This window comes from Moschus berezovskii, chromosome 6 (genome assembly GCF_049115385.1).
Source record: "Moschus berezovskii isolate FMDL1 chromosome 6, NW_MosBer_1.0, whole genome shotgun sequence".
Taxonomy (NCBI): domain Eukaryota; kingdom Metazoa; phylum Chordata; class Mammalia; order Artiodactyla; family Moschidae; genus Moschus; species Moschus berezovskii.
This window is the reverse complement of record NC_142465.1, coordinates 111,049,182-111,075,678: the sequence shown is the minus strand read 5'-3', so window position 1 is coordinate 111,075,678 and position 26,497 is coordinate 111,049,182. Positions and strand designations below refer to the sequence as shown.

At 44.8% G+C, this 26,497-nt stretch overlaps 1 protein-coding gene across 6 annotated transcripts; it reads right to left on the bottom strand.

Moving 5' to 3' along the window:
- CCDC77 (coiled-coil domain containing 77) lies at positions 1-26,497 on the bottom strand. 6 transcript variants are annotated; one of them, XM_088837422.1, is made up of 13 exons: positions 26,406-26,466; positions 24,454-24,572; positions 22,418-22,470; positions 20,154-20,397; positions 16,096-16,238; positions 10,337-10,433; positions 9,364-9,436; positions 7,862-7,953; positions 6,768-6,916; positions 3,312-3,528; positions 1,960-2,085; positions 1,721-1,873; positions 1-857 (listed from the first exon to the last, which is right to left on the bottom strand). In XM_088837422.1, exons 3-13 carry the CDS (start codon positions 22,453-22,455, stop codon positions 711-713), a joined length of 1,479 nt encoding a protein of 492 aa, XP_088693548.1. In that variant the 5' UTR covers positions 22,456-22,470; positions 24,454-24,572; positions 26,406-26,466; the 3' UTR covers positions 1-710. The 6 variants fall into 6 exon arrangements, with proteins under 6 accessions (XP_088693548.1, XP_055251941.1, XP_055251940.1 ...); XM_055395966.2 differs by having other exon boundaries at positions 24,454-24,627; positions 26,406-26,446; XM_055395965.2 differs by lacking the exon at positions 24,454-24,572 and having other exon boundaries at positions 26,406-26,497.

The window sequence follows — 26,497 nt, the reverse complement described above, 5'->3', positions numbered from 1 at the left end:
TTTAAAATATATACATTATTTAAAAACAAAACCAAAAACACATAGTACTGGTAAAATACTTTTTCACTCACTCTTACCAAAGTGGCATCTTTATGTTCCCAGATGATTATTTTGCTTAAGAGGAGGGTCTCTGGTGCCCTCTGGTGACACTTCCTGAGACTGCTGTCCAGAAAGGAACAAGGGCCCCTCAGCTCAGGGCTGAGAGAATTAAGGCCGGTTCATGTCTGACTGGCCGGTGTTCTGTGGCCTTTGCCCCCTGCCCAGGAGAAAGGCAATCTTAGTGGGAGTCTTGACTTCCTGGGGGAAGTGTCCCTCCCTTAACACTCAGCCAAGCCGACAGCAAAAATAAACACTTTCCTTTTTGTCACTGTCTTCTTAAAAACACAAAAACAAACAAACAAAAACCCCCTATCATTATAAACTCCCAAATAATGTGGGAAAGTTTCTAAGTAATTCAGGTTGTAATCCAGAGCAAAAAAAAAAAAAATTAATTAATCAAAAAACCCCAGAATCAGTTAACAGGACAGCAAAACCCATAAATCTTAGGATGCAAAAAAAAAAAAAAGTTGATTCTTCCCCCTGTCTTCCTAACAACGGACACCACGACTCTGGACAACTCTGTGCCTATGGTTTCTGGGAATGGATAACCTTCTCCTTGAATTTCAGGAAGCAGACCTACTCCAGACCTGTGCCATTCCTAAAACGTAACATCAGCAGAGCCTAAGTTCGTTCTCTAGACCAAACACTTTGGACTTGAGGTTCCTCAGTTCTCCCTGTATCTTGCGTGCCAGTCGATTGCTATCACGAACCTCACACAGAATGGCAAGATCCTGGTTTGCCTGGGCGTTGAGTGTGGCCTAGAGATTAAAAAAAAAAGAAGTGATTATGGCAGGTGCCAGAGGAGAGAAACCTGGCATGAAGCCCCAGCTAAGCCAGCTCCTTTCTCTGATACTCTTAGTTCACAGGGTAGATTCAATGCTTGGTCTAGAGACTCGCTGAGAGAAGGAAATCGTAGAGTTAGGGCAGAAAAGGCTCAAGACCATTGTTTCCCCACATGACAGGAGAGGAGCCTGAGTCAGAGCACAATCAACAATTAACAGTGAGCAGAAAGAGACCAGTATAGACATTATTAGTAAATTTGCCAAAGCATGAAAGGCAGCATCTCTTTGTTTCTGTGTGAACCTACTTGGCACAGAGTGACCACTCAGGGCATGTGGATGGACAGTTACATCTCTTTAAGATGACATTGGAGGCACCTCAGATTCTATGTGAAGCTGTATCTCATAGGGAAGAAGTACTTTCTAACCCAGTTACTCACTTTCCCCATTTGTAAAATAGGTATTTTTTTTCTTCTTTTGGCCAGGCCATGCGGCTTGTGGGATCTTAGTTCCCTGACTAGGGACTGAACCCGGATTCTGGCAGTGAGAACGCAGAGTCCTAACCACGGGACCACCAGGAACTCCCCACAGACACAGCTCTTTGAACCCACTCCTTAAGTTGGGAGGGATGAATACTTGTGCTGAGCTGAGCTCAGGTGGAAATATGGGGACATCATCCTTCAGTTGCTTCAGTCTTCCCTGTCTTCCTCTAGCACGCCCTGTTCACACTGATTTCAGCGAGACCAGGATGGTGATGCGGCCCAGCCACCCTCAGAGGGGCCCTCATGCCCTGTCTGCTCACCCACACCTCTTCTTCCTCCTGGTAATTCAGAATCAATTACCTTATAGAGTATCTGCTCCACATCTTTTAGTTTTTGCCGGAGAATCTTAATGTCTGTCTTAAAGCCTTCTACCTCCAAGACACGCCGGGTCTCCAAGGCCTCGTAGCGCTTAGTCATGGCCTGCAGGCGTCTCCCCATCTTGCTGGTGCGGTCCTAAAGCCGGGGTACAGGAAGGCCTCTGTGAGCAGAAGGGGCATCCATAGTCAGCTGCTCCCCCATGAGAGGCAGAGACCCCACACCTTAAAGATATCTCTCCTCACTCCTTCCTCCTCACGAACCCGGGCCAGCTCTTCTTCCAGGGAAATGCACTGCTCTTGGTACATGCTGGACAGCCTTCTCTCTTGTATGAGCTTATCCTTTAGGGACTGTGGGTCAGGAGAGAAAAATTCATCTTTGTTCTTTAATTTAGGTAATTCAAATAGCACTGAGGAAAAGAAAGAATTTCTAAAAGTGCTAAATCAGTGAAGGAACAAGACATCAAGGAGAACATCTGAAAACCTACTTCTGGAGGACACTTAGCTTTTTTCTTAATGTGTACAGAGTAGAAAATTCTTATTTTTTTCCTTTGCTTTTGTATTTTTTAGAAATTTTAAAAAATAAAACAAGTATTTTTGGCTCTTGGAAGAGTCAGATAATGGAGTTTGGAATTGTACCAAGTAAGACATTACAACCTATTTGGGGACACACTTCTTAAGTTTTTCTTTAAAAAGAAACATCAACAGCACTTAAAACACATGTTCCATTGAGCAGCCAGGATGATCTTGAAAAAGCCCAACTTGGATGTCACTTCCTTACACAGAATCCTTCAAAGACACGACGACGCTCAGAGCTACGCATCCTCGGCAGGAGTGTGACGGCTGCCCTCCCTCTACCCTGCATGCCCACTGCTCACGGCCACAAGCTTCCTCACACCTGCTCTCCCCTGCCTGATGCTCTTCCCCGAGGTCTGCCTGGCAAGCTCCATTCTCCAGGTCTCAGCAAAAATGCCAGACTCTAGACGGTGTCCCAGTGCTTCTCAACAAAAGTAGACCTCCAATAGCAACATACAATCTTCACGGAACCCTTCTAATTCCATAACACCACTTTTTTTCCTCCCTAAATTTAATGTATTTTGGCTGCACCACCTGGCTTGTGGATCTCAGCTCCCTGACCAGGGAATGAACCTGGGCCACGCAGTGAGAGCCCAAAATCTTAACCACTAGGCCGCCAGGGAACTCCCAGGACCACTTTTCTATAACCCATACTTGGTTATTTATTCATGTTTCTGGTCTTTCTCACCTGTGAGAATGTAAATGCCATGAAGACAGACCTGGTCTAGCCTGTCTGATGCCGTACACTGAGAGCCCCGCCTACTACAGGACTTCAACAAATACCTGTTGAACGAATCTGTCGATCAGTCAACACTTTAAAGTTCTAAACCCCCAAACACAGGAACAAAGTGCTACTCTTTGAGGCCTGTTTCTTGAGATCGTTGCTGCAACAGCTTCCTGGACTGGATCTTATATGACAATGATTAGGTTCTTTGAAATTCTCCGAGTTCTTTCAACAATTCCAGAATAAAAAAAAAATTGTGTAAGACAGAGGAAACTACCTTAATATATTCATTTTGGTTGTGATGACTCTCATGAACTAGCCACATTTTCCCCATTTTCTCTTCTTTCTTCTTACACTGCACCCTGTATTCCTTAATCTTTGACATCAAGTGATCCTTTTCAAGCATCCAGGACTTCTCCTTATTTTGGTTTTCAAATTTGAGTTGCAGAAAGTCTTTGGTGCTCTCGTAGAGCAGCTCCTGGGTGTGGTGGAGACTAGGGAAGAAAGTACAGATGTGGACATGAAGATGCTTCCCTGGTACATGTGACAGTTACTCCAAACACAACCAAGACACAGGTCCTTTAAAAACTGTGTAATACGTAGATTCTGTAAATACCATCAGCGTTTTAAAAACACACTTCACCTGATCACCGGCAGTCTTACATGTTTTATTGAACAAACTATAATGTATCTACATTGGTTCATAGACCGGCCTTTACAGATATTTTTCTGGGTGCTAATTTCAGGTTACATAATTAGAAGGACTACAGAAATATTTACACACAGCCTAAGTACGGACTTTTCCAAGGCATCAGACTTTACAATAAGCTAAGTCATGGGGTTCTGACTAAAGGTTAACACAAGTTCTAAAGCATCAACACAGCTTTGCTTCTGTCTGGGCCAAGATCCCCTGTGAGCTTGGGTCGAGCTGCCCAACAGCAAATCCTGTCCTTTTTCTGAGATGGGCTTCCTTGGTGGAGGCACCTCAGTGGCCTCAGCCCGTGTGGCCCCTCCATTCTCCGAAACCCCTCAGTGCCTTCACTCTAAGCCCTGCGCTGCAGTGCGACACTTCTTAACCTTATTTATTGTTTATTTTTGCCAGATGCCACAAGGACCATCAAGGACAGTACCAGCTACTAGACGTACACAGGTACTAAACAGATTCCTGCTGAGACTTGGGAAAAGACAAATGACGTTTCTGTCTTCAAAAAAAAAAATTTCCTTAAGAGTTAGCAACTCATCAGTTTAACATCAGCAGCTAGAAATATACTGTATCAAATGATCACACTGCTTGCAAAGGGTTTTAAATACCATACTCCAGTTTTCCACTAACACATACGGTGAGATCCACTTAGTTCTTCTCATGAGTAAGAGTACACGGAGGAGGGGACAATGATTACATAATGTCAGAGGAGTAACCGTCACCTGATGAATACATTCAGCGTGTGTGTCTATACAAACAGGGAGAGACTGAGTCAGTTCCCACAAGGACCGCTCTTGCTTCCAACAGGTTATTTTATTCTATTTGGTGTTATGGTCTCAGTTACAAACAGGGAAAGTGTGCTCCTGCAAATGTACAAATGGTCTCAAAGTGACACCTAACAGGCAGCCATTAACGGCCTTGAATTTCCGGCCATTCAACACCCTCAGGATGCCGATCTACTGGAAGGAGCTGATCAAGTGCTCAGATCCGCAGAAGACGTTGAACTAGGAAGGTTATTAATAATCTGACATGTAAAATCATACTTTACTCTGACAATTTAAAAATATTGTTCCCGTAAAAACAATTCAAATCCAACAGAAACTAGAGATGCTATGCTTAAGCACAAAACACCAAAAATAGAGATGGAGATGTACCAGCCAAATGCAAACACAACATGATGTTGGAAGCAGCAGGGCCTGCCAAGGGCCAGGGGCGTCTTCTACCTGCACTGGTCAGCGAGTTCAACTTGAGTGTCATGTCTAGTTTAGTGACCATGCTTTTGAATGGAGGAAGAGACACTAAAAAAGTTTGTGAAGCAATAAAAAAACCAACAGGATGAAGACTGCAAGGTGAAAAAGAATATATACACACACACTCCAGGGGATCTTCCCAACCCAGGGATTGAAACTGAACGCAGGTCTCCCACATTAGAGGCAGATTCTTTACCATCTGAGACACCAGGGAAGCCCATATAGACACAGACACATGTGTGGTACATATATATACACATTTCTTTTTTTGGCCACACCACATGGCTTATGGAATCCTAGTTCCCCAACTAGGGATTGAAGCTGGGCCCCTGGCAGTGAAAGTTCTGAGTCCTAACCACCAGACCACCAGGGAATTTCTGTGAAAAAATATTTTAAAATGTAGGATGTTTAATGCAGGATAGAGAAGATAAGATAAAGGTCATCAAGTATTCAAGAATTATTTATTATGCACCTTGGGAAAAGACCTTGGGAAAGAGACATTATTAAAATAGAAGGTGAAAAGGCCTATCACTGAGTCACGCTGGTCATCACGGGCGATGAGGGGGGCACCCCTCCCTGGGAAGGTCAGTGAAGGGGTGACTGCACAGTGAGGGGCTGCCTCATGTGAGTGCTGCATGAACCACAGCCTCAGGAGTCCGGCTGAAGAAGGAGGTGAGCTATAGCCAGAGGAGCAGAGACTGAGGGCCAAGACTCCCAAGGGCCAAGGCAGCAGGAGACACTCACAGGGAGGAAGCCTGCAGGGCACAAGGGGACCGGCGACAGGAAACACAGCTTGGTGACAGCAATGATTTAAACCAGAACAAAGCTCCAGCCAGGAACCAGAGGGCAGAGAACGGACAGGAGAGGCTTCCAGGTTCACAGACGACCACGTTTGAAATCAGAAACTGGAGAGTGGGGAGCTGAAAACGACCCTGAGTGTCCAAACTTGAGAAACTACATGGACGGGACGGCACTGGGCTAAATGGGAAAGAATGGAGCAGCAGGTCTGAGATGGGGAGGAGAACTTGTCGGGAAAGAGAAAGTTGAATTTCAGTCGTGGCGAATTTGAGTTTTTCAAACATACTTTATTGAAGATGTCTCTACAGCCCAGCTCTGGTCACTGGAAGTAGACAAACAGCTGAGGAGGGTGAAACGGGGAGAACCAAGAAAGACAGGTGCTGTGGGAACCAAGGGAGATGGATTTCAAAGAGGGGGTGGTCAGAGGCCCAGACACACAGAAAGACATGAATGAACTCAGTGATGACTTTAGACAGGGCATGCTAAGCAAAACAGGGAACGAGAGCAGACTGCAGAAAGCGGGGGACAGCCAGGCAGGAATGCGGTAAAAACAGCAGTACAGATAGTTTCCATTTTCTGCTGCAGGTATGGAAAGTCAAACAAGAGAAAAGGATGGTTATGCTGACTTAGATAACCCATCAGTGGAGAAAAGGACATTCCAGGATGGTAAGATCAGACTACAACCTTCAGAGGGGTTGAGGGAAGAGTGCAGAGCCCCCAGTCCTGTAGGAAAAGCATCAGATGAGCACACCAGAGAACTGGGAGAGAGGCGGGGGGTGGGGGGAGGTCTGCTGAGACAGTTCCTTCAGCACCAGGACCCTTGCTGCTACTGGACAGGACTGCCAGCATGCGGGATCTTAGCTCCCCCACCAGGGATCGAACCTGCAACCTTGGCAGTGAGTGTGAGAGTCCTGACCCCTGGACCTTCTAAACCACATGGGAGACATCTGAAACCTGTCCAGTGTGGCTCGGGAGTACTCACCTTCTGGTGAGCTCTGTGATTTTGTCCCGGCTTCTCTGCTGATGAACCTGCACTTCCTCGACGTGGATCCGCCTCTCCTCCATGAGCCCTGCCACTTGCTCCCGCGAGAGCCGGGTCTGCTCCTCCAGCTGCGCCTGCAGCGCTTCCACCTGGACAGGCCGGAGGGGCGAGGTGTCCACTCCCACTCTACTCCTGCTCGCTTCTCACCTCTAACAGCGAGCCTCTCTCCAGAAAAACAAAACCCCACAAACAAAAAAACAGGCGTGCAGCAGCAAAACAAACAGGAGAAAAATTTCGACCGGACTCCTCTTTATGTCTTACATGTGGTCTCAGGCCACACGGGAGCAGACTCCGTCCATGCCAAGCAGAGCACCCACGTCACACCAGAAAGGCTGGACAAGCCCGTCTCCCCTCTCCAGGACGCTCACCTTCTCACCATCTCTCTTTCTGGGCTTTTAACACTGTCTCCCTCTGGGGCCTTCCTAGTTGCGTAGAGAAAGACTCGTTTCTTCATTTTTAAATTTAGAAAGTGCAGCAAAATGAGTATAATGTGATTTCCTTGTCTGAGTCAGGCTGTCTTGACCCCACATGACTACAATGGCCAAAGGTAGGAACTATCCATTTACATCAATATGCCCTCTGATAAGGACCGAAACTTGAGTGCAGTTAGATGAAAAATCAGGGCTGTAGGTGACATATGATGACCAGATGGTGAGAGGGTGACTCATTACTTTTTAGACTTTGGAATACATGCACCAGACCAATGATGTACCCACAAAGGTCACCGTTTTGGGACAGACAGCTGCAGCTCTGCGTGTCCCGGGCCAGCTGCACAGGGAGTTCTGACTGTGACAATTCTGGTGGGAGGGTTCGGCCTATGAGCTGAACGAACTGGAGGTTCACACCAGCACTTCTAGAATGGCACAGTACAGAGTAATGGTTGTAAAGACAGAGCTCTGGGAAATTAGGAACAACCTCAAATTTCCAATCCCAAGATGCCCAGAGGAAACATGTGTGCCAGGAGGCATGCGGCACATGCTAATGAGGGCACAGGACCCGTTCCAGGCCTGTGTGCGGAGCAGCCAGGTTCGTACCTGGAGGGTGAGGGTCTGGATGTCTCTCTGGTGCAGCCCAGAGCTCACCTCCTTTTCTCTCCCTGCTGATTTCCTCCTGCTGCCTTTAGAATCTAAAACAGAAAACAGTGGAGACCTTCACTTAGCTTTTCTTTCTGCTTTTCAAGCATCAACATTATCTTTGCAGAGAAGTTTGGTTTTCTTTATATGGAAGAGAAGGAATGGAAGAAAAGGACAGTGTACAGAAACTACAACGCTCAACTGTGCAAACAGGGATCTTTTAACGGAACTCTGTTAGGATGTCACCTGGATCTTTCTGAAGAATAAACTACTAAATTTCCCTTTGGAGTTGTATCTAATTTCTTTGTAAAAACTTATTTAACGAAAAAGGGTAATGAATTAAAAAAACTAAATCTAAACATTTTAGTTATGATGTATAACCCAATTAGCAATGGAGAAAATAATTCTAAAAACAAGCAACGCTAAAACTGAACTAAACATAATTTGATGAGGTATAGTAATTTATAATATTTATTTCATGTGTACAACATAGCAATTCAAAAATTTTATATATTATACTCAGACTATACTTATTATAAAGTACTGGCTACAATCCCTGTCCTGTACAATATGTCTTTGTAGCTTATTTATTTTATACATAGTAGTTTGTTTCTCTTAACCCTTTACCCTTATTCCGCCCCTTCTCTTCCTTCACCCTGCAGGTAACCACTAGTATGTTCTCTACATCTGTGAGTCTGTTTGGTTCTATACTCACTAGTTTATTTTTAAAATTCTACATATAAGAGATACCATACAATATTTTTCTGACTTATTTCACTTAGCATCATGCCCTCTAAATTCATCCATGTTGCTGCAAATGGCAAGACTTCATTTTTTTTTTATGCCTGAGTAGTATTCAGTTCATCTTTAACCATTCACCTGTTGATGAACACTTGGGCTGCTTCCATAACTTGACTATTATAAATAATATTGCTGTGAATACTGGGGTGCATCTTATTTCGAGTTCGAATTTTTGTTTCCTTTGTAAGAGCAGACCTCAAAAGTGCTTATCTCCACATGTGTAGTGACACATTAGTTAGACTTATTGTGGTGAATATTTTGTAGTATATACAAATATCAATTTACTATTTTGCACACTTAAAACTAATGTTATATGTCAATTATTCCTCAATTTTTAAAAATTGGGATTTCTATTAGTAAAAGAGAAAAGGATAAGGAGACTGAGGGTTAGAGAATAATTAATAGGCTATGATTCCACATGTTATCCAAATACATTTTATGACTTATCACCATAAGCATATTAATTAGATATATTTTTTATTCTACTTTATTAAAACATCATAGAAAGGTTTTTAAAAAAAAAGCTCAGTAAGATCTGAGACCACCAGCAGCATGATTATGAATATTTATTATCACTGTATAGTAGGGAAAAATGTCTAATTACTTGCACTGTGCTTTTCAAATTCTGCATCAATAAGAATTTCTAAAAATACAGTTGGTACCTGCTCTGAGAGCTGAAGACTCATTCTTTTCACATATTTCTACAGGCTGGACAGTCTTTTGGAGAATGCTGACCTGAAGAAGCAAAAAAAAAAAAAAAAAAAGTACAGAAATAGTCTTCCTATAAATATAGTATTTCATTTTTTAGCTTTAGTTCTGCAGATCAAACACCATTCATAAAACTGGTCCAAACCTATACAATCATATAAGGATGCCATGCATATGGGAGACCAGAGAAGACAAACTGTATAAAACCCACTAACAAATTGAATACACACTGACTAAAACCAGTGCTGGTGATATAAATGGAAAAATAAAATTTCAGGGTCATTTGGCAATATCTACCAAAAAAAAAAAAAGAAAGTGGTTTTTGACAAGGTCCTTTAGGAAAGTAACAGAAACACTGAAGCATGCATATATAGATATGTATATAAAGGTGTTCACTGAAGTACTGTTTATAAAGTGAAAAAGTGGAAATCTCAATTACACACATAAATATTTCTATATGAGTAGGAAAAAAGCTTTATCTCTAGGGTACAGAATTATGGGACACTGTCACTTTTCTATTAGATTCCTGAACTCTGTGTTTGTTTTTAACAAAGACCATGCGTTACTTTTGTAATCTGTGTAAGAGAAGACCTAAAAAGAACCTAGTACTGAAACTTGCTCCCACACTAAATCTGTTCCTGCTGCTCTCTCTAATCTCATCCAAGACACCTTCTCCTCTAAGCTTAAGGTTTCCAAATGGTAGAATGGGGTAAACAATGCTACTTTCCAAGGCTTTTGAAGAAAAAGAATAAAATCACAAACCTGTTTGTAATTGCAGAAAATGCTCTGAAAACTTAAGCAAACGGAGACCATGGTAGCTAATTCTCCTTTGAGCTTCTTTAGCAAGGACCAAAGTTGTCTGATTATGGACCCCAGACTGCATTTTGTAAAAGCCTTGTCTACCCTGCTATACAAAGGAGGACTTACTTTGTTGGGAGGCTCCTTATAAAAATAGGTCACTTCTCCAGTGTCTGTTCCCACAAGAGCCAAGAGATTCTGAATCTTCTTCTTGTCTTCTACCTCCCTGCAATTCTCATAGAGAATAAGCATACATTGTGTCCAGAGTAAGTAAATGTTTGTTTAAAGGATCTCCCTTCTGACTAATTTATTTTTAAAGCAATGATAACCTCAAATTAAAATTAAATCGGATTAATCTCCTATACTGTTGGTGGGAATGTAAATTGGTGAAGCCACTTCATTATGAAAGTTCCTTAAAGAAACTAAAAATAGAGCTACCATATGACCCTGAAATCCCACTCCTGTGCATATATTCAGAAAAGATGAAAACTATCTAATTCAAGATGATACATGCACCCCAATGTTCACAGAAGCACTATTTACAATAGTCAAGACATGGAAGCAACCTAAGTGTTCACCAACGGTGAATGGATAAAGAAGATGTACTAAACACACAGGGCTTCCCTGGTAGCTCAGTTGGTAAAGAATCCACCTGCAATGCAGAAGACCCTGGTTCAGTTCTTGGGTCGGGAAGATCTGCTGGAGAAGGAATAGACTAATAGACTACCCACTCCAGAACCTTGGGCTTCCCTTGTAGCTCAGCTGGCAAAGAATCTGCCTGCAATGCAGAAGACCTGGGTTTGATCCCTGGGTTGGGAAGATCCCCTGGAGAAGGGAATACTCCAGTAATATACTCCAGAATACTCCAGCATTCTGGCCTGGAGAATTCCATGGACTGTAGGCCATGTGGTCACAAAGAGTCAGACCTGACTGAGTGACTTTCACTTCACTTTACTTCACTACACACACACAATGGGATGTTACTCAGTCATAAAAAAGAATGAATGATGCTATTTGTGGCAACATGGATCAACCCAGAGATTATTACACGAAATGAAGTCACACAAAGACAGACATCATGTTATCACTCATACGTACAATCTAAAAAAATGATATAAATAAATTTATTCACAAAACAGAAACAGACTAACAGATGTAGAAAATAAACTTATGGTTACCGAAGGGGAGGGGGGAGGGATAAACTGGGAGTTTCGATTAATATATACACACCACTAGATATAAAGTAGATGGTCCTATTGTATGTACAGGGAACTCTCCTCAATATCCTGTAATAACTTATCTGGGAAAAAAATCTGAAAAGTGAATATATTTGTATACATATATGTCTATTTATAGGTATATACACATACCTATGCATAACTGAATCACTTTGCTGTATGCCTGAAACATTGAAAACCAAAAATGTCAACAGAGAGGAGAGAGCATCAGCAGCAGGCTCCAAAAAATTAACTAATCTAAATTAAATAGGATTTATCTAGACTTCAGCTCTAATTTTAAGAGCATCAGGCATTTAGATTTAGGAATTCCGAGAACCCAGCAGGTAATAACCTCAATCAGTTGGTAGAAGAGCGTGAAGGCAGACACCAGGGCGTACTGTTCAAATCTTCCTCTTCAGCTACGTGGGAGCTGACAGTTCACAGCTGGATCTCTCTCCAGGCCTGCCCTGAGTCCAGGCAGCCTCTTTCACCAACTGTATGCTCAAGGAGCAGCCTGCACCCGGGGCCTGGCTACCAAGGGGTATGAAGCCCAGTCCTCTCACCTCGTTTCAGGATCTGAGGACCATCCTAGAAGGGCACCCTGTGGCAGGCACTGAGGGCTGCTGTCACTGAATCGCCACTTAGCCTCTGCCCACTCAGACTTTCCCGAGAACCCCGTGGTGGTTTACTCCTGAGCACACTCCCCACAAATCTCCTGCAAGCGAATCTCCATTGTGGAGTTCATTTTCCAGGAAACTGACCCCAGACAGTTGATACCACAAATGGACCAAGGAAGCAAACTTTAAGAGAGATGTCAGGGACTTCCCTGGTGGTCCAGTGGTTAAGACTTCGTCTTCCAATGCAAGGGGAGCAGGTTTGATCCCTGGTCAGGGAGCTAAATCCCACATACTTTGCAGCCAAAAAACTAAAACATAAAACAGAAGTAATATTGTAACATGTTATACGTTCAATAAAGACTTTATTAAAAAATCTTTAAAAAACACAATGAGATTTCAGAGCCTGGGATGTGCAGACCTGTCACAGTGTTCTCAGGAGCAAGACAGGCGAGTGGTCAACAGGGGAGAGCCTAAACAATCAAATAAAAGTAAAGGTAGGAGGCACGCTGGGCTGCATTCTATACAAACTCACAGTCTCTGACCCATTTCCCACACCCCAGCCAGCTGTCAAGACTACTACCTAAAGAAGCAGCTGACTCTCTGAGAGGTAAGACCTGGTGAGACCACAGCCAGAGTCATGATCCCTCAGCCCTTCCTCCAAGGGCCTGTGGCCGTTTATTCAAGTAACTGTGTACTGTGGGGAAGGACACCCAGACATTTCAAGAACTGTTGGACAGTCCAAGCTGACTCTGATGCCTAGTGAAATGAAGCATTTTCTGGGGCATAGAGGATAATAAACAGAATTTTGGTTCCAGTCCAGCTCAAAGTGGGTCCACTGGATCCAAACCCAGTCAGGGGTCATTTCCCCATCTCCAAATGTATAACTGAAATAAACATAATTGGCAGTTGGCAAAATCTCCAAAGTGTTTTCTTGATTTCTGTGTTAAAGCAAGTGGAAGCCTCTGAAAATGCCTCTCCGCACCCCAGCCACAATGGTAAACAAAGACTAAAGGACGTAAGGGTGAGGGTCCCCATCAAATCCCCATTAATTCACAAGTATGATCCTGCAAAACCATACAGGCAACAGCGCACTGCTATCAAGTAGGTACAACTCCGTGACTGTGCCAGTTGCAGTAGCATTTTTGCTAGAGCAGAGAACCTGGTCTTAGGTACACAGCATGTGGCTATGGTTAAGCACACGTACTCCCTTCCACGAGTAACAGGACCAGAGCAGTTCTCGTTCAGGTGAAGTGAACAAGAGTATACTTCTACAGGCTTTCTGAGGACCTTGTTAGCTCTTCTGTTCAATATCAAATTTGTCCAAAGGGACCTGGATCTGTTCACTACTGAGCTATCAAACTAAATCAGATGGACAAACAAGAAGTGCAAGTGGATTAGAACCCTCCTGTGTAGTCCAAGGGTTGGAGGTGAACCCTACATAGCACGTCATCGAAGTTTCAGGGGTCTGATCTAGGCATGCCAGGCCACTCCCTTCACAATGAAGGACAGATCATTGTACCTCATGCTTACCACCACCACGAAGGACTCATAATGCCAGAGGAACTGCTCAGTGTCTGAAGACAACATGTCCTTTCTCTGGGACACTGCGCTGACCCATGTAACAGGTGACATGAAAGGTGACACGGGACACTGTACTAATGCTTGTAACAGGTGACGTGGAAGGTTACACGGGACACTGAGCTGGATGTGTGAAGTGACATGGGACACTGTGCTAATGCTTGTAACAGGTGACGTGCAAAGTGACACGGGACACTGTGCTAATGCTTATAACAGGTGACGTGGAAGGTGACCCGGGACACTGAGCTGACCCGTGTAGCAGGTGACGTGGAAGGTGACACGGGACACTGCGCTGACCCGTGTAGCAGGTGACATGGAAGGTGACATGGGACACTGCTCTGACCCGTATAACAGGTGTCGTGGAAGGTGACCTTTCCTCGTGGCCCAGAGCAGAAAGGAAGTGCTGCATTAGGTCAAGGGTGAAACTATTAAGGAGATTGAGCCAGGAATCAAAAACCTTCCAACAAAGAAACACCTTGGACCTGATGGCTTCTGTGATGAATTTCACTGAACATTAATCCTGGGTGTTCACTGGAAGGACTGATGCTGAAGCTGAAGCTCCAATACTTTGGCCATCTCATGCGACGAGTTGACTCACTGGAAAAGACTCTGATGCTGGGAGGGATTGGGGGCGGGAGGAGAAGGGGACGACAGAGAATGAGATGGCTGGATGGCATCACCGACTCGATGGACATGAGTTTGAGTGAACTCCGGGAGTTGGTGATGGACAGGGAGGCCTGGCGTGCTGTGATTCATAGGGTCGCAAAGAGTCAGACAAGACTGAGCGACTGAACTGAACAGCAAATACCCTCAAACTTTTCCAAAAACTGAAGAGGAGGCAACAGTTACTTTTACTTTCTATGAGGCCAGCACTCCCCTGATACGAAAGCTGGACAGACACTACAGGATACACCATGATTAAGTGCAATTTATTTCTGGAATACAAGCAAGGTTCAACATATGAAAGTTGATCAAAGTAATACATCACAGTGACACAACAAATGAGGAAAACACACGATCATCATCTAATACAGAAAAAGCATCTGACAACATTCAACACCCTTTTTAGATAAAAACACTCAACAAATTAAGAAGAGCAGGAAACAACCTCTGCACAAAATAAAAGCCACAAATGAAAAACCCATGGCTAAAGTCACACTCAATGGTGAAAAACTGCAAAATCTCTAAGATGAAGAACAAGACAAAGCTGCCCATTGTGCAACTTCTATTTAACTTAGTACTGCAGTCCCAGACAGACCAAGTAGGCAAGAAAAAGGAAGAAAAGACACTCAAGTTGGAAAGCAAGAAATAAAACAATCCTTATTCACAGATGACATGATCTTATACTCAGAAAATCCTAAGGGTTCCACAAAAAAAATTTTTTTAATTTAAAAAATTGTTAGAACTAGTAAAGGAATTCAGCAAAGGAGCATAACACAAATCCAACATGCATTTCTATACATTGACAATGAAAAATCTGAAAAGAAAATCAGGAAAAGAATTTGATGCACAACAGCATCAAAAAGAATATTCAGGAATTAACCAAGGAAAGGAAAGACCTGTATACTGAAAACACTCCTGAAAGAAATTAAAGATGAAATAAACAAATGAAAAGATATCCTGTGTCCATGGATTGGAAGACATAATATTAAGACGTCAACATTGCTCAGAGCAATCTACAGATTTCATGCAAGTCCTATAAAAATCCTCTGTGTGGGATGATGAGAAAGTTCTGGAGAGGGACAGTGGTGTGGTTGCATGATGACATGAATGCACTTAACGATACTGAACTATACACTTAAAAATGATTAAAATAGTAAATTTTAGGTTAAGTATATTTTACCAGAATTAAAAAAGAATTGCACTGTAGTGGGTGTCCTGGCACACTGCTCAGATGCCCATCACCCAGGGGCTCGGTCTTTCTCCAGCAACTGCCCTGGGCTGAAGGGGGCTGCCTCTCCCAAGTTTATATCGCTCCCTAGTGGGAGCTGCGTCCAATGACAGATCACTCCCTGTGGGGCTGACTAAGACCTCTGTCCCTTGGTGGACTCTGGTGGTGGTGGTTTAGTCACTAAGTTGTGTCAACTCTTGCAAACCCATGGACTGTAGCCCACCAGGCTCCACTGTCCATGGCATTTCCCAGGCAAGAATATTGAAGTGGGTTGCCGTTTTCCTCTCCAGGAGATCTTTCCAACCCAGGGATTGAAACTGTGTCTCCTGCACTAGGTGGATGCTTTACCACTGAACCACCAGGAAGTCCTTGGTGGACTCTATCGTAATTAAAATTCTCCCTCAACCCAAATCTGCTCAGAGCTGCTCCCCTTAAGAGTCTCCCTACTGACCATCATGCAGGCAAACCCGTATCTCAGAGCCTGCTCCATGGTAACGCAGCCAAGGGGAGGACCATGCAAGAAATGCACCTCGTTCCATGCGGTTTAGAAACATGCCCCCAGCATCTCCTTCCTCCCATTAGTACCTGATTCTTAGGCGGTCGTTTTCTGAGTAGAGGCGTAGGACGTGTTCTCGCTCCTGGAAGAGGCAAACCTGCATGTCACTCAGAGCTTTTTGCAGTTCGACAATCTCTTCCTCCCTCTGCTGCAAATCCCATTCCAGTTTATGCTGGTGGGAGAAAAAAAAAGGCAGCTGACAAGATATTGGGCTTCAGAAGAGTAGCTCTTATTGCATGCAGTCACGTCAGTTCATGTAGAAGTACAACAAAGTGGACAGTTTCAGCATTGCAGGCTCCAAACAACAGGCTGTGTACAGACGACTTTAAACCCACAAGGTGAATGACATCAGAGCTCTCACATCACCTCCTCTTACAGACGACAGAACCCAGGACGCCACGTGATCCACCTGTTCTAGTCACTCCTTTTTCTGGCTACAATGTACAGCTTGCAGGATCTCAGTTCCCTGACCAGGGATCGAACCAGTGCCCCCTGCAGTAGAAGCTCGAAGTTCTAACCACTGGAACACCAGGGAATTCCCAAGTCACACTTTAATGCTTTTTATGTAATACACATTATAAAACTCTGGAAAACAGAGAGGAAAGGTGTGAATCCTGCTTACAGAGCAGGAGGAACTGTGTGGGGAGACAGACATGCCAACAATTAAAATGAAAGAATGGCTGAATGGAGGAGCACACATGGGGGAAGGGCAAGCATGGCACAGGAAGAGTCTCTGACAGCTACTAGGGATCAGAGACCACCAGAGAGCTGAAGTTTGAGAGGAAGACAGAGATGGAGGAAGGCCCTGCTCTCAGGAAAGAGCTGGAAATGCAAGGACCTCAGTACCACTGATGGCTCAGACAGTAAAGAACCTGCCTGCAATACAGGAGACCCGGGTATGATCTCTAGGTTGGGAAAATCCCCTGGAGAAGGAAACAGCTACCCACTCCAGTATTCTTAAAAATAGGCTTCCCTGGTTGCTCATATGGTAAAGAATCTGCCTCCAGTGCGGAAGACCTAGGTTTGATCCCTGGGTCTGGAAGATCCCCTGGAGAAGAGAATGGCAACCCACTCCAGTATTCTTGCCTGGAGAAATCCCATGGACAGAGGAGCCTGGTGGGCTACAGTCCATGGAGTCACAAAGAGTTGGACACAACTGAGAGACTAACACACAGCATCACTGGAGTAGAAAGTGAGCTGTTGATGGAGCAGTGTGACCCTAGGGGCTGGATCCTGGCGCTGTTCAGGGTGAACAGGAGTTTGGGAGTGCGGCATCAGAGTCTGAGGTGGAACAGGAGTTTGGACAGCGTGGCAGCAACGAGGATGAGGTGGCTGGAAGGGACTGAGCAGTGTCTGGCAGGCGGGATCAGCAGGTCTCAGCAAGTGGCCAGGGGAGGCTGGGCTGAACCACAGGCACTGGCGCCACCGCGCAGAAGAGAGAAGCATTCAGAGACACGGGAGCGGGGATGGCAGAGGTCTACGCGCATGCACGGGTGGGGGGAAGGGGGCTCCTGAGTTCAGATACAGACACAGCACCGTGAGCTCAGCAGGAGGAGTCAGCCCACCTCAGTGTCATCGTCCCATTGAAAGAGGGGACAGACACAATGGGCTCCATCTCGAAAGCAGGACTCCATCTCGGGCCAGACTGTGGACTTTGAGCTATACGCCCAGTATCTATGGAAACGCCATACCAACTGGAAAACCAGACCCCCCAGATGGAAGAGCCCCAGGGCTTTTATGGCGAGTACCTAGACTCTTCACTCTCTGTGGCCTAAAAGAATACCCTGATTATCTGTGTAACTGAATGGAATGATAAATTCTATGATGCTTATTGGGGTGTGACCCCAGGCCTATGGATAATTGTCCACTGTTAACTACCTAGGCTTAAGGCATACGAATCACGGGTTAACTTTGTATCTTTCTTTTCTTTTGTTCTAGTTTCAGAGAATTTGGGGAGCGGGGTTTGAGCACGTACACTTAGGGTATATAAGGTTTTCACAAAAACTGGTTGGGGTCCTTGGCTAAGAGAAGACTGCCTTGAGCCCGCCGCTGTAATAAACTGCACTCCACTATCTGCACTGTCCTTCTGAGTGAGTCTGTTTCCCAGAACGTGGGGCTACAACACCATAGGCAGGAGGACAACGCATGGACAAAATGAAATCACTTACGGTAGAATCACAAAGAACTTTGACACTTAAGGCTAAGGAAGGAGAGGCCACTCTCACCTTCTGAGTGGCCCATACTCATCTGTGGAGTTTCCCTCTAAATAAATCTACTTCTTGAGTCTCATTTATCTCTCACTGAATTTTTCTGCAATGAGACATCAAGAACCTGTGTTTTACTAAGCCCTGAGACCAGAGACCAAAACCCCCGCTAGGTGGGAGAAGTTAGCAGTTAATGTATTGTATGCTAACAATATGCTGTCCACAAGTACACAGACCCCAGACAGGTTGGAACTAGCAGGGAGATGATGCTGACTCCTGATGACCTCACCGCCAGCCAATCAGAAGAATGTCCATGAACCATTACAATATAACTTCTCACTTCCTTCTCCAAAGGGACACAGTTTTGAGGGCAGCAACTTAAGTCTTTTTCACTCCACTGTCCGCCCCCACCCCCACCAAAAAAAAAAGAATTAGGAAGAAAGTTGTTAATGAAGACTGAGAACTGGTCAGAGAGGCGAGCCAGACACTGGGAAAGAAAAACGACTCTGGAATCAAGACAGAAACAGACCTCTCAGAGGAGAGGTCAATAGGGAACATATTGCAGAGGTCACAAAGAGGTCACTGAGGCAACAGGTCCTGGAGCCATGGGAGGAGCAGCGGAGGACTGGACCCAGCTGCAGTCAAGGAGTCGCCGAGCAGGTGACCAAGTCAAACTATTCTGGAAGGCTGGCTGGGAAAGAAAGCCACCCCTGCCCTGAGAGAAGAGTTAGGGAAGCTTGGCTAGAGGGGGGCCTTTCTCTTTCGTTGGTAAAAACTTGAGTCTACCTGTATACTGAGGAGGAAAAGCCAATGTCAAGAAGAGGTTAAAGACAGAAGATAAAGGGGAGTTCCCTGGTGGCCTAGTGGTTAGGATTTGGGGCTCTCACAGCCACAGCCCGGGTTTAATTCCTGGTTAGAAAATTGAGATCCTTCAAGCTGCGTGGCATGGCCAAAAAATAAACAGAAACTGCTGGATCTGTTCAGCCTCACTGTGCTCCCTGGAGCAGTGAGGAGGAGGGGACGGATATGGGTGCAGGTGACTGAGAGTGGTCAGGTGGAAAGTGAGGCTGCCAGAGGAGAGAGGGGCCTGTGGGCCAAAGGTGAGCAGGGAAGGCAGGGCCTGGGCCTGGAGGGGTGGGGACCTGGACCGGCAGTCTACCACCGAAGGGTAAAACTTCCATGTGGTGTCTGAGAACACCATGATTTGTTTCCTGTGAATTTATCTTGCAATGACCTTTCTAGGACAGCGGTTCTCAGTGTGGGGGTGGGGGGTGGGGTGGGGGGGTTGCCTAAGCCCCTAGGAGAACTCTGGTGATGTCTGGGGGCACTGCTGACTGTCACCACTTGGGGGTGGGGTTGGGGGCTACTGGTATCCAGCAAGCAGAGGCCAGGGATGCTGGTACATGTGTTTTGTGCACAGGACAGTCTGTACGACAAAGAACTGGCCAGCCCTCACCAAGGATAAGGCTATGGTCGAGAGGCCCTGATCCAGGACAAAGGTGGTGGACAGGGGTAAGCCACAGGGCGGGCTGCTGCCAGCAAGGGGCACAGACCAGCAGGGCCACATGCAGGCAGTGCAGCGACTTCTAGAGTGAAGCCAAGGGGGTGCTGTTTAGAGAGGGACAGGGTGGCCAGAAGCTGACACATGGCACTTCCAGAGGCACAAGAAGGCTGAGAGGAAGAGTCACGACTTTATAGAGACAGAGCGGTCTAGGGCATCGTGATCCAGCGAGGCACTCGGGAGGAGAGCAGCTTGGCAAGGTGGGAGGGATCTACAGAGAACATGGATGCATGTGCTCTGATGCCAGCTGGCACTCGCGGGTGTTCTCAGCACTGGACGGGCTCGCTCAGAGTCCAGGATGGCTGTGCCGGGTCCTCCTTACCTGCCCCTCGCACGCTTCCCTGTACAGTTCCAGCTTCTTCAACAAGTCCTCATTCTCTGCTTCACACTCAGACATCTTCTTCTGATAATATTCCAGAAGCTCCTGAGAGGGGCAGAGGACGGCCAGACGATCCTCCACCGAAGGCAGGGGAGTCGACTGTACAGAATCGGAGAAGGACACGCCCTTCCACCTGGTAGGGCTGCTGAAGCTGCTGGCAGCCTCATGCTTGCGGATAGCTGCAGGCCTGAGTGAGACGGGGAAGGACACATTCATAAAACGGTCTGAACCTCTATCAGATGTTACAATTCCTCAAATTAAAAATAAGGCTTATGTTCTTAAAGTGCTCATAATGAAGGTGCTCACAAACCTGAGAGTTTGATGTTACAGGTTCGTGAATAATCAATCTTATGAACTGCTCTCCCGGTATTAAAGGCTTAAAGCTGGATTCAAATTACAAGTTAGACAGTAAAAAGAGATCATTTAAAAGAAAAAAAGGAATATCAACTAAGTAAGGCCAGAGTGAGTCAGAAAATTTGATTCTGTTAAGAATACAGCATCAGGAACACTTATATGCTGTTGGTGGAGTATAATTTGGTTAAACTACAGAAAGTAAATTGGTTAAATCTAGTAAAATGCAATTCTCTTGTCTACACATACATATAATGTGACATACACAAAAATATTCATAGAATCATTGTTTGTGATAACAAAAACAGTAAACTTTCCAAATTTCTATTCAATACGATAATGGATAAACTGTGGTGTATTCAAACAATGGAGCATTTTCAAAGTTACAGAGAACATGAGTTAGAGACACCTGTATGACTGAATCATCTGAACAATATTCAACGGGAAAACGCATGTAGATGCGTATACAGAAGATATTGCCATTCATGTATAATCAGAACTTGAAAAGTGAAAGTTTACTTCAAGGGATAGATGCATAAGTGGAACAAGTGTTAAGGATTAGATAAGTTATTAAGTGGATCAAGATTCAGGATTAGAAAACAGAGACCTGGGACTTCCCTAGTGATCCAGTGGCTAAGAGTCCAAGCTCCAAATCAGGGGGGATGAGTTTGATCCCCAGTCAGGGGACTAGATCCCACATACAGCGACTAAGAGAGAGTTTGCATGCCCAACTAAGACCCAGTGCAGCCAAATGAATAAATATTTTTTAAAAACTAAAAAAAATAAAGCCTCATCAATAATCACACAACCGATCAGGCCCCAGCGTCTAGCATCAGAGACCTGAATTACACAGACCAAAACCAGCCAAGAGCAAAGGCTAGATCAGAGGGTTTTTTTGGTTTGTTTGCTTTCAGCAAACAAGACACAATGAAAGTTATAGAAAACAAATGATGCAGAAGCAGAGAAATTCTCATGTGAGAATTAATTCACTTTAGCTAACTGCCTGCAGTTTACAACAAAATAGACCACAGTGCAGAGAAATTTTATACCAGCGTTTAAACAAGCCTAGAGTTGTAGTTAATGAAGGTTATGGGCAGCACTTTTAATAGATGAGCATGACGAAAAAAATACTACTTTATAAATCATTAAAAGCTCATGACAGAAATACTCCTCAGTTTCATGTTTTAAAAAGGTGTTGCCTTCTGACACCTCTGGGAAACAGGTTAATGGATAAACTAACTAAAGGGTATTTCTGAAGTTCTACAAACAGGAGTGTATTGATGACGAGGAGGGTGACGAAGAGGCGGTGTCATGCAGGCTGACATAGAGCCAGAATCCAGTCTCCCATTTTTGTCTGCTGGTTGTTTCCCCTGTAATCAAGGCCCACTCAAACTGCCTGGTTTCTGGTATTAACATTTACTATGTCCTAGTTTTTAATCTAAATTCCACATAACAAGAATACAGAAGTGAGGTCTGCTGCTGCTGCTAAGTCACTTCAGTCGTGTCCGACTCTGTGTGACCCCATAGACGGAAGCCCAGCAGGCTCCCACCTCCCTAGGATTCTCCAGGCAAGAACACTGGAGTGGGTTGCCATTTCCTTCTCCAATGTGTGAAAGTGAAAAGTGAAAGTGAAGTCGCTCAGTCGTGTCCGACCCTTAGCGACCCCACGGACTGCAGCCTACCAGGCTCCTCCATCCATGGGATTTTTTAGGCAAGAGTACTGGAGGTGAGGTCTAACATAGTTTAAATCCAGAGTTGGGAAGTTCTCTTCCAAAACCCTTCTAGTCCCTCTGCTCTGAGGTGCCAGAAGTCTAGGTTCTTTATTTCAACAACTCAAAAATAAGCAAATGTCTTACTTTCTGCAGACAGGGGACTGCGTCGGGGTAAAGTTCATGCTGTCCTTTCACACCTGTCAAATACACAAAAGATCCAGAACGAGGGGTCAGGAACAGAAAAAACAGTACAGGATGTGCAGACTGGTCCACCCAATATCATCAGAATGTGATGTTTTAGAATGCAATATTATTTAAAGCAGTTCCAAATCATGGGATTTTATTCAGGCATTCTTCCTCATCAATGTTTTTAAATATAATCAGACTGACATTTAACATTTCAATGGCAAGCACACAAAAGAAAAGTCCTAGTATGAAAGTTTTCTGCAATGAATTTACATGTAAAACAAATTGACAATTCTTTCCGTGAAATAATAGCAGAGGAAGACACAGAAAATTTTCTAATAACCAAGAGAAATTAAGTGGAAATTCAGGTAGAGGACTCAACATGCTAAATTTAAGTTAAATACAAAGGCACTGATGTTGTCTTTATTTGGTGTGCCACATCTATTGTTTTATCTTTAAAAAGTTCATGCACAATTTCCATTTCAATTGGATAATTACAATATTGGGATGGTTTCTGCCATACATCAACATGAATTGGCCATAGGTATACATGTGTCCCCCCAATTCTGAACCCCCCTCTCAGCTCCCTCCCCACCCCATCCCTCTAGGTTGTCCTCGAGCACTGGCTTTGGATGCCCTGCTTCACGCAGGGAACTCGCACAGGTCATCTATTTTACATACGGTAATATATATGTCTTAATTATTCTCTCAAATCATCCCATCCTCTCCTCCCACGGAGCCCAAAAGTCTGTTCTTTATGTCTGTGTCTCCTTTGCTGTCCTGCATGTAGGACTGTTGGTACCATCTTTCTACACAGATCAATCTTGTCACAGAAAATTTCAGGAAGATAAACTTCACTGTCAAAGAGGGAATACTATGTTATGTGAAGGAGAGAGACGGGGAGAGGGGAAGATGGGGCATGGGAGGGGTTCTTCGTAAACTTGGCTTTGGGGAAAGCTTTCTCGTCAAGCTTGCTGTCACTCCACGGTGACTGTGAGCAGGCGAGAGGTGACATAACGGTCTATCACAGTGCTCTTCTGCTTGGTAAATGTCTGCCTACAATCTTCAGTCCCTTGGGAGGAATTCTGTGAAATGGAGTGAAAGCACGCACCACTTTGGTTAATTCCAGGTGCCATTTTCCTGCTCACAACCCCGTGCTCTCCCCCCACCTCCTTGGGCGTTCCTGCACTTGGCCTCCAGGGCACCATGTGCTCCTCATTTCCCTCCATCCTCACTGGCCACTGACCTTCAGTCACTTCTAGTTCTCTTCTCATCCTTACTGCCTTGGCGACCTCATGAAGCTTTGTGGCTTTAAATACCAGGAACACACCAGCGGCTCTCAAATGCAGCCTACAGTCCTAAGCGCCCTCAAGAGACTCATGAACCTGCCTGAGCAGGTCTCTCAAGCTTAACATGCCCCAAACTGAGCCCCAAAACACAGACCTCCCACCACCAAACCTGCCCTCTCAGGAGGTATGATCCAGATTCCAAACAATTCACTCATTTCAACGTACAGCTCAATGAGTTTAGTCGAGTCACAGACACGTGCAACCATCACCATCAGCAGCTTTAGAACATCTTCAGTGCTTCAAGAAGAAACCCAGGTAACCTTCAGCTCTCCCCTACGTTCCACTCCACTGCAGCCCTAAGCAAGCACCAATCTACTTCCTGTCTCCACAGCGCTTCCTTTCTGGACTTGCATGCCCGTGGAATCATATGGTATGTATTCTTTCTGACTGACTTCTTTTATTTCGCCTAATGTTTTTAAGGCTCCCCTACGTTGCAGCACTCCATTCCTGTCTATGTATCTGGATGGCATCTGAAATGCCACTGTCCTCAAATCACTGAAGAGCAAGCGGAGCTTTCTAAGAACTTCTAACAACCTGCAACCTCTCACCTCCCTCTCTTCCTTCCTCCTTTCTGACCTAGTGTACATCGACAGAAAGTTGTCTGCACTCATGTCTTATTTAGCTTTATAATCTCTAAGACCTCACCTCTGCTACTACATCTGAACCGAAGTTGCCCTTCTTCAGCAGCAGACATCCACATTCACAAGTCCAGTTGTTCTTTTGCTTCCGTCCTTCTCCATTCAACAAGTGCCTTGATTGCGTGCCTGACAATGTTAACCTCCTTTTAAATATGCTGCTTTGTGGTTGAGAGCACAGGCTCTGAAATCAAGCAGACGTGGGTTTGAGCCAAAGTTCTGTCCCCTATTAGCTGTGTGGCCTTGAGGAAGTTTTTACTTAACCTCTTTAAACTTCAGTTACTCATTAGAAAATGGGGATGATGATAGCATATATCTCACAGGCTGGTGTAAGGATTAAATGAATAAAAGAGCAGAGCACATGTCCAACACATTTAAGCACTCAATAAGTGCAATCACTGTTTTCACTGAAAATTTTACTCCCTTAGTTCAAAAGGCTTTGTCTTCAACTTTCTTTACTACTTACTCTCTCCATTTCTTTGGGAACACCATTCCCACTTCTTTTTGATGATTACCTATATCATCTAAAACATGACCTGGAAAAGAATAACTTACAATGACTTCTAGAATGAATAAATGAGATCTTTCAATCTCCTGACTTGAATTTCCAATTATGTAACATATTTTCATCTATATATGTCCCACTGGAGCTTGAAATGTTTAACTTAAAAAAAGAAAAAATCAGAATGAAGCAGTTCACTCCTGGGTGATGAACCCAGAAGTGTGGTCATAACTGACCAATGAAACTCCTTAATATTAAAAAAAAAAAATCATTCAAGCCACATATTTTTTAGCATCTTAAAGCTAATGCTTCCCAAACCATCCTCCTTTGTCACCCAAACATGCTCCTTCTGACTTTCCTATTTCAGTTACCAATTCAACGTCTTTCAAGTAACCTGGATTTGAAAATTTAATCATTTAATTACTCCTTCTTTTGACCCTCTTCTGACAACGACAGGTGTTATTTAGGGATCCTCCACGTCTTCTTACCTAACCTACTACAATTGACTTAACTGCTCTACCCAACCTCCCACCCGACTAAAAAGTCGTTAAGATTCATCGGTGTTTCTCATAGTCTAATGTTCTAAATCAAACTCTGCCTAACCCTCAAGGTTTTTTAAATGCATGGCCAAACCTAACTCTCCTGCCTTGTTTTCCTCCACTCCCCTAATGTACTCCGGCGTCCATGTCTTTGTTCAAAAGCTTCCCTTCAGCTGGTCCACAGTCCCCTCCACTCATAATTTCACTTAATGAAATCCAATCTGCACAGGATAAACTCAAGTACCACCTCCTCCAGCTCTTCCCTGAGTCACTCCATCCAAAAGGAACTAGCTGCAGAGGAAGCGTATTTGTCATTCTCTAAGAGGGGATGGAATAGAGTTCCCTGGGGCTCCCACCTCTCCCACGACTGTGTGTACTACCTGCAGATGGGAGCATCGTCCTATCTCCTTAAAGAACTTGGCCCTTCCCTTGTTCATAACACCAATTACAGTGTTTCAGCCAGCTTCTACGCATTCCTATGATATCTTTATTTGGGTTTACATCTTCTATAGTTTGTCTACTTACAACTAAAATCTGTTTAGCACTTGGACATTTATTACTTTAACAGCACAACTCAGTGAAGGATCTCATCCCTCAACTTCACAAACGAGGAACGTGAGGCTGAGCCCGGCCGGGACGATAAGGGAATCCCAGGAGCTTACATTCTGTACTCCTTTCTCCATGTCGTCCTGTTTTGACACCCCAGAGACCAGAGTCCCCATCCTCCCGTGCCGCCTATCCTCCCCCTAAAGATGCTAACTGTCTGTTACGGCCCGGGCCTCCCGACGAGCCCTCTCAGGCTCCCATCCCACCCTCCGCACTGCTCGCACAGTTAGTACCCCCGCCCCGGGCACAGTCCCTCTTTTCTTCCCCAGACCCCTTCTCTGACCTCCCACTCCTGGAACCCGGAACTCTACTCACCCTGCCTGGAGCTGCAGACGCCAAAAGCCCAACAGAAAAACACTCAAACCGGGGGGCGGCGCGGCGGGCACGAGCCCGCCCAATCGCCCACT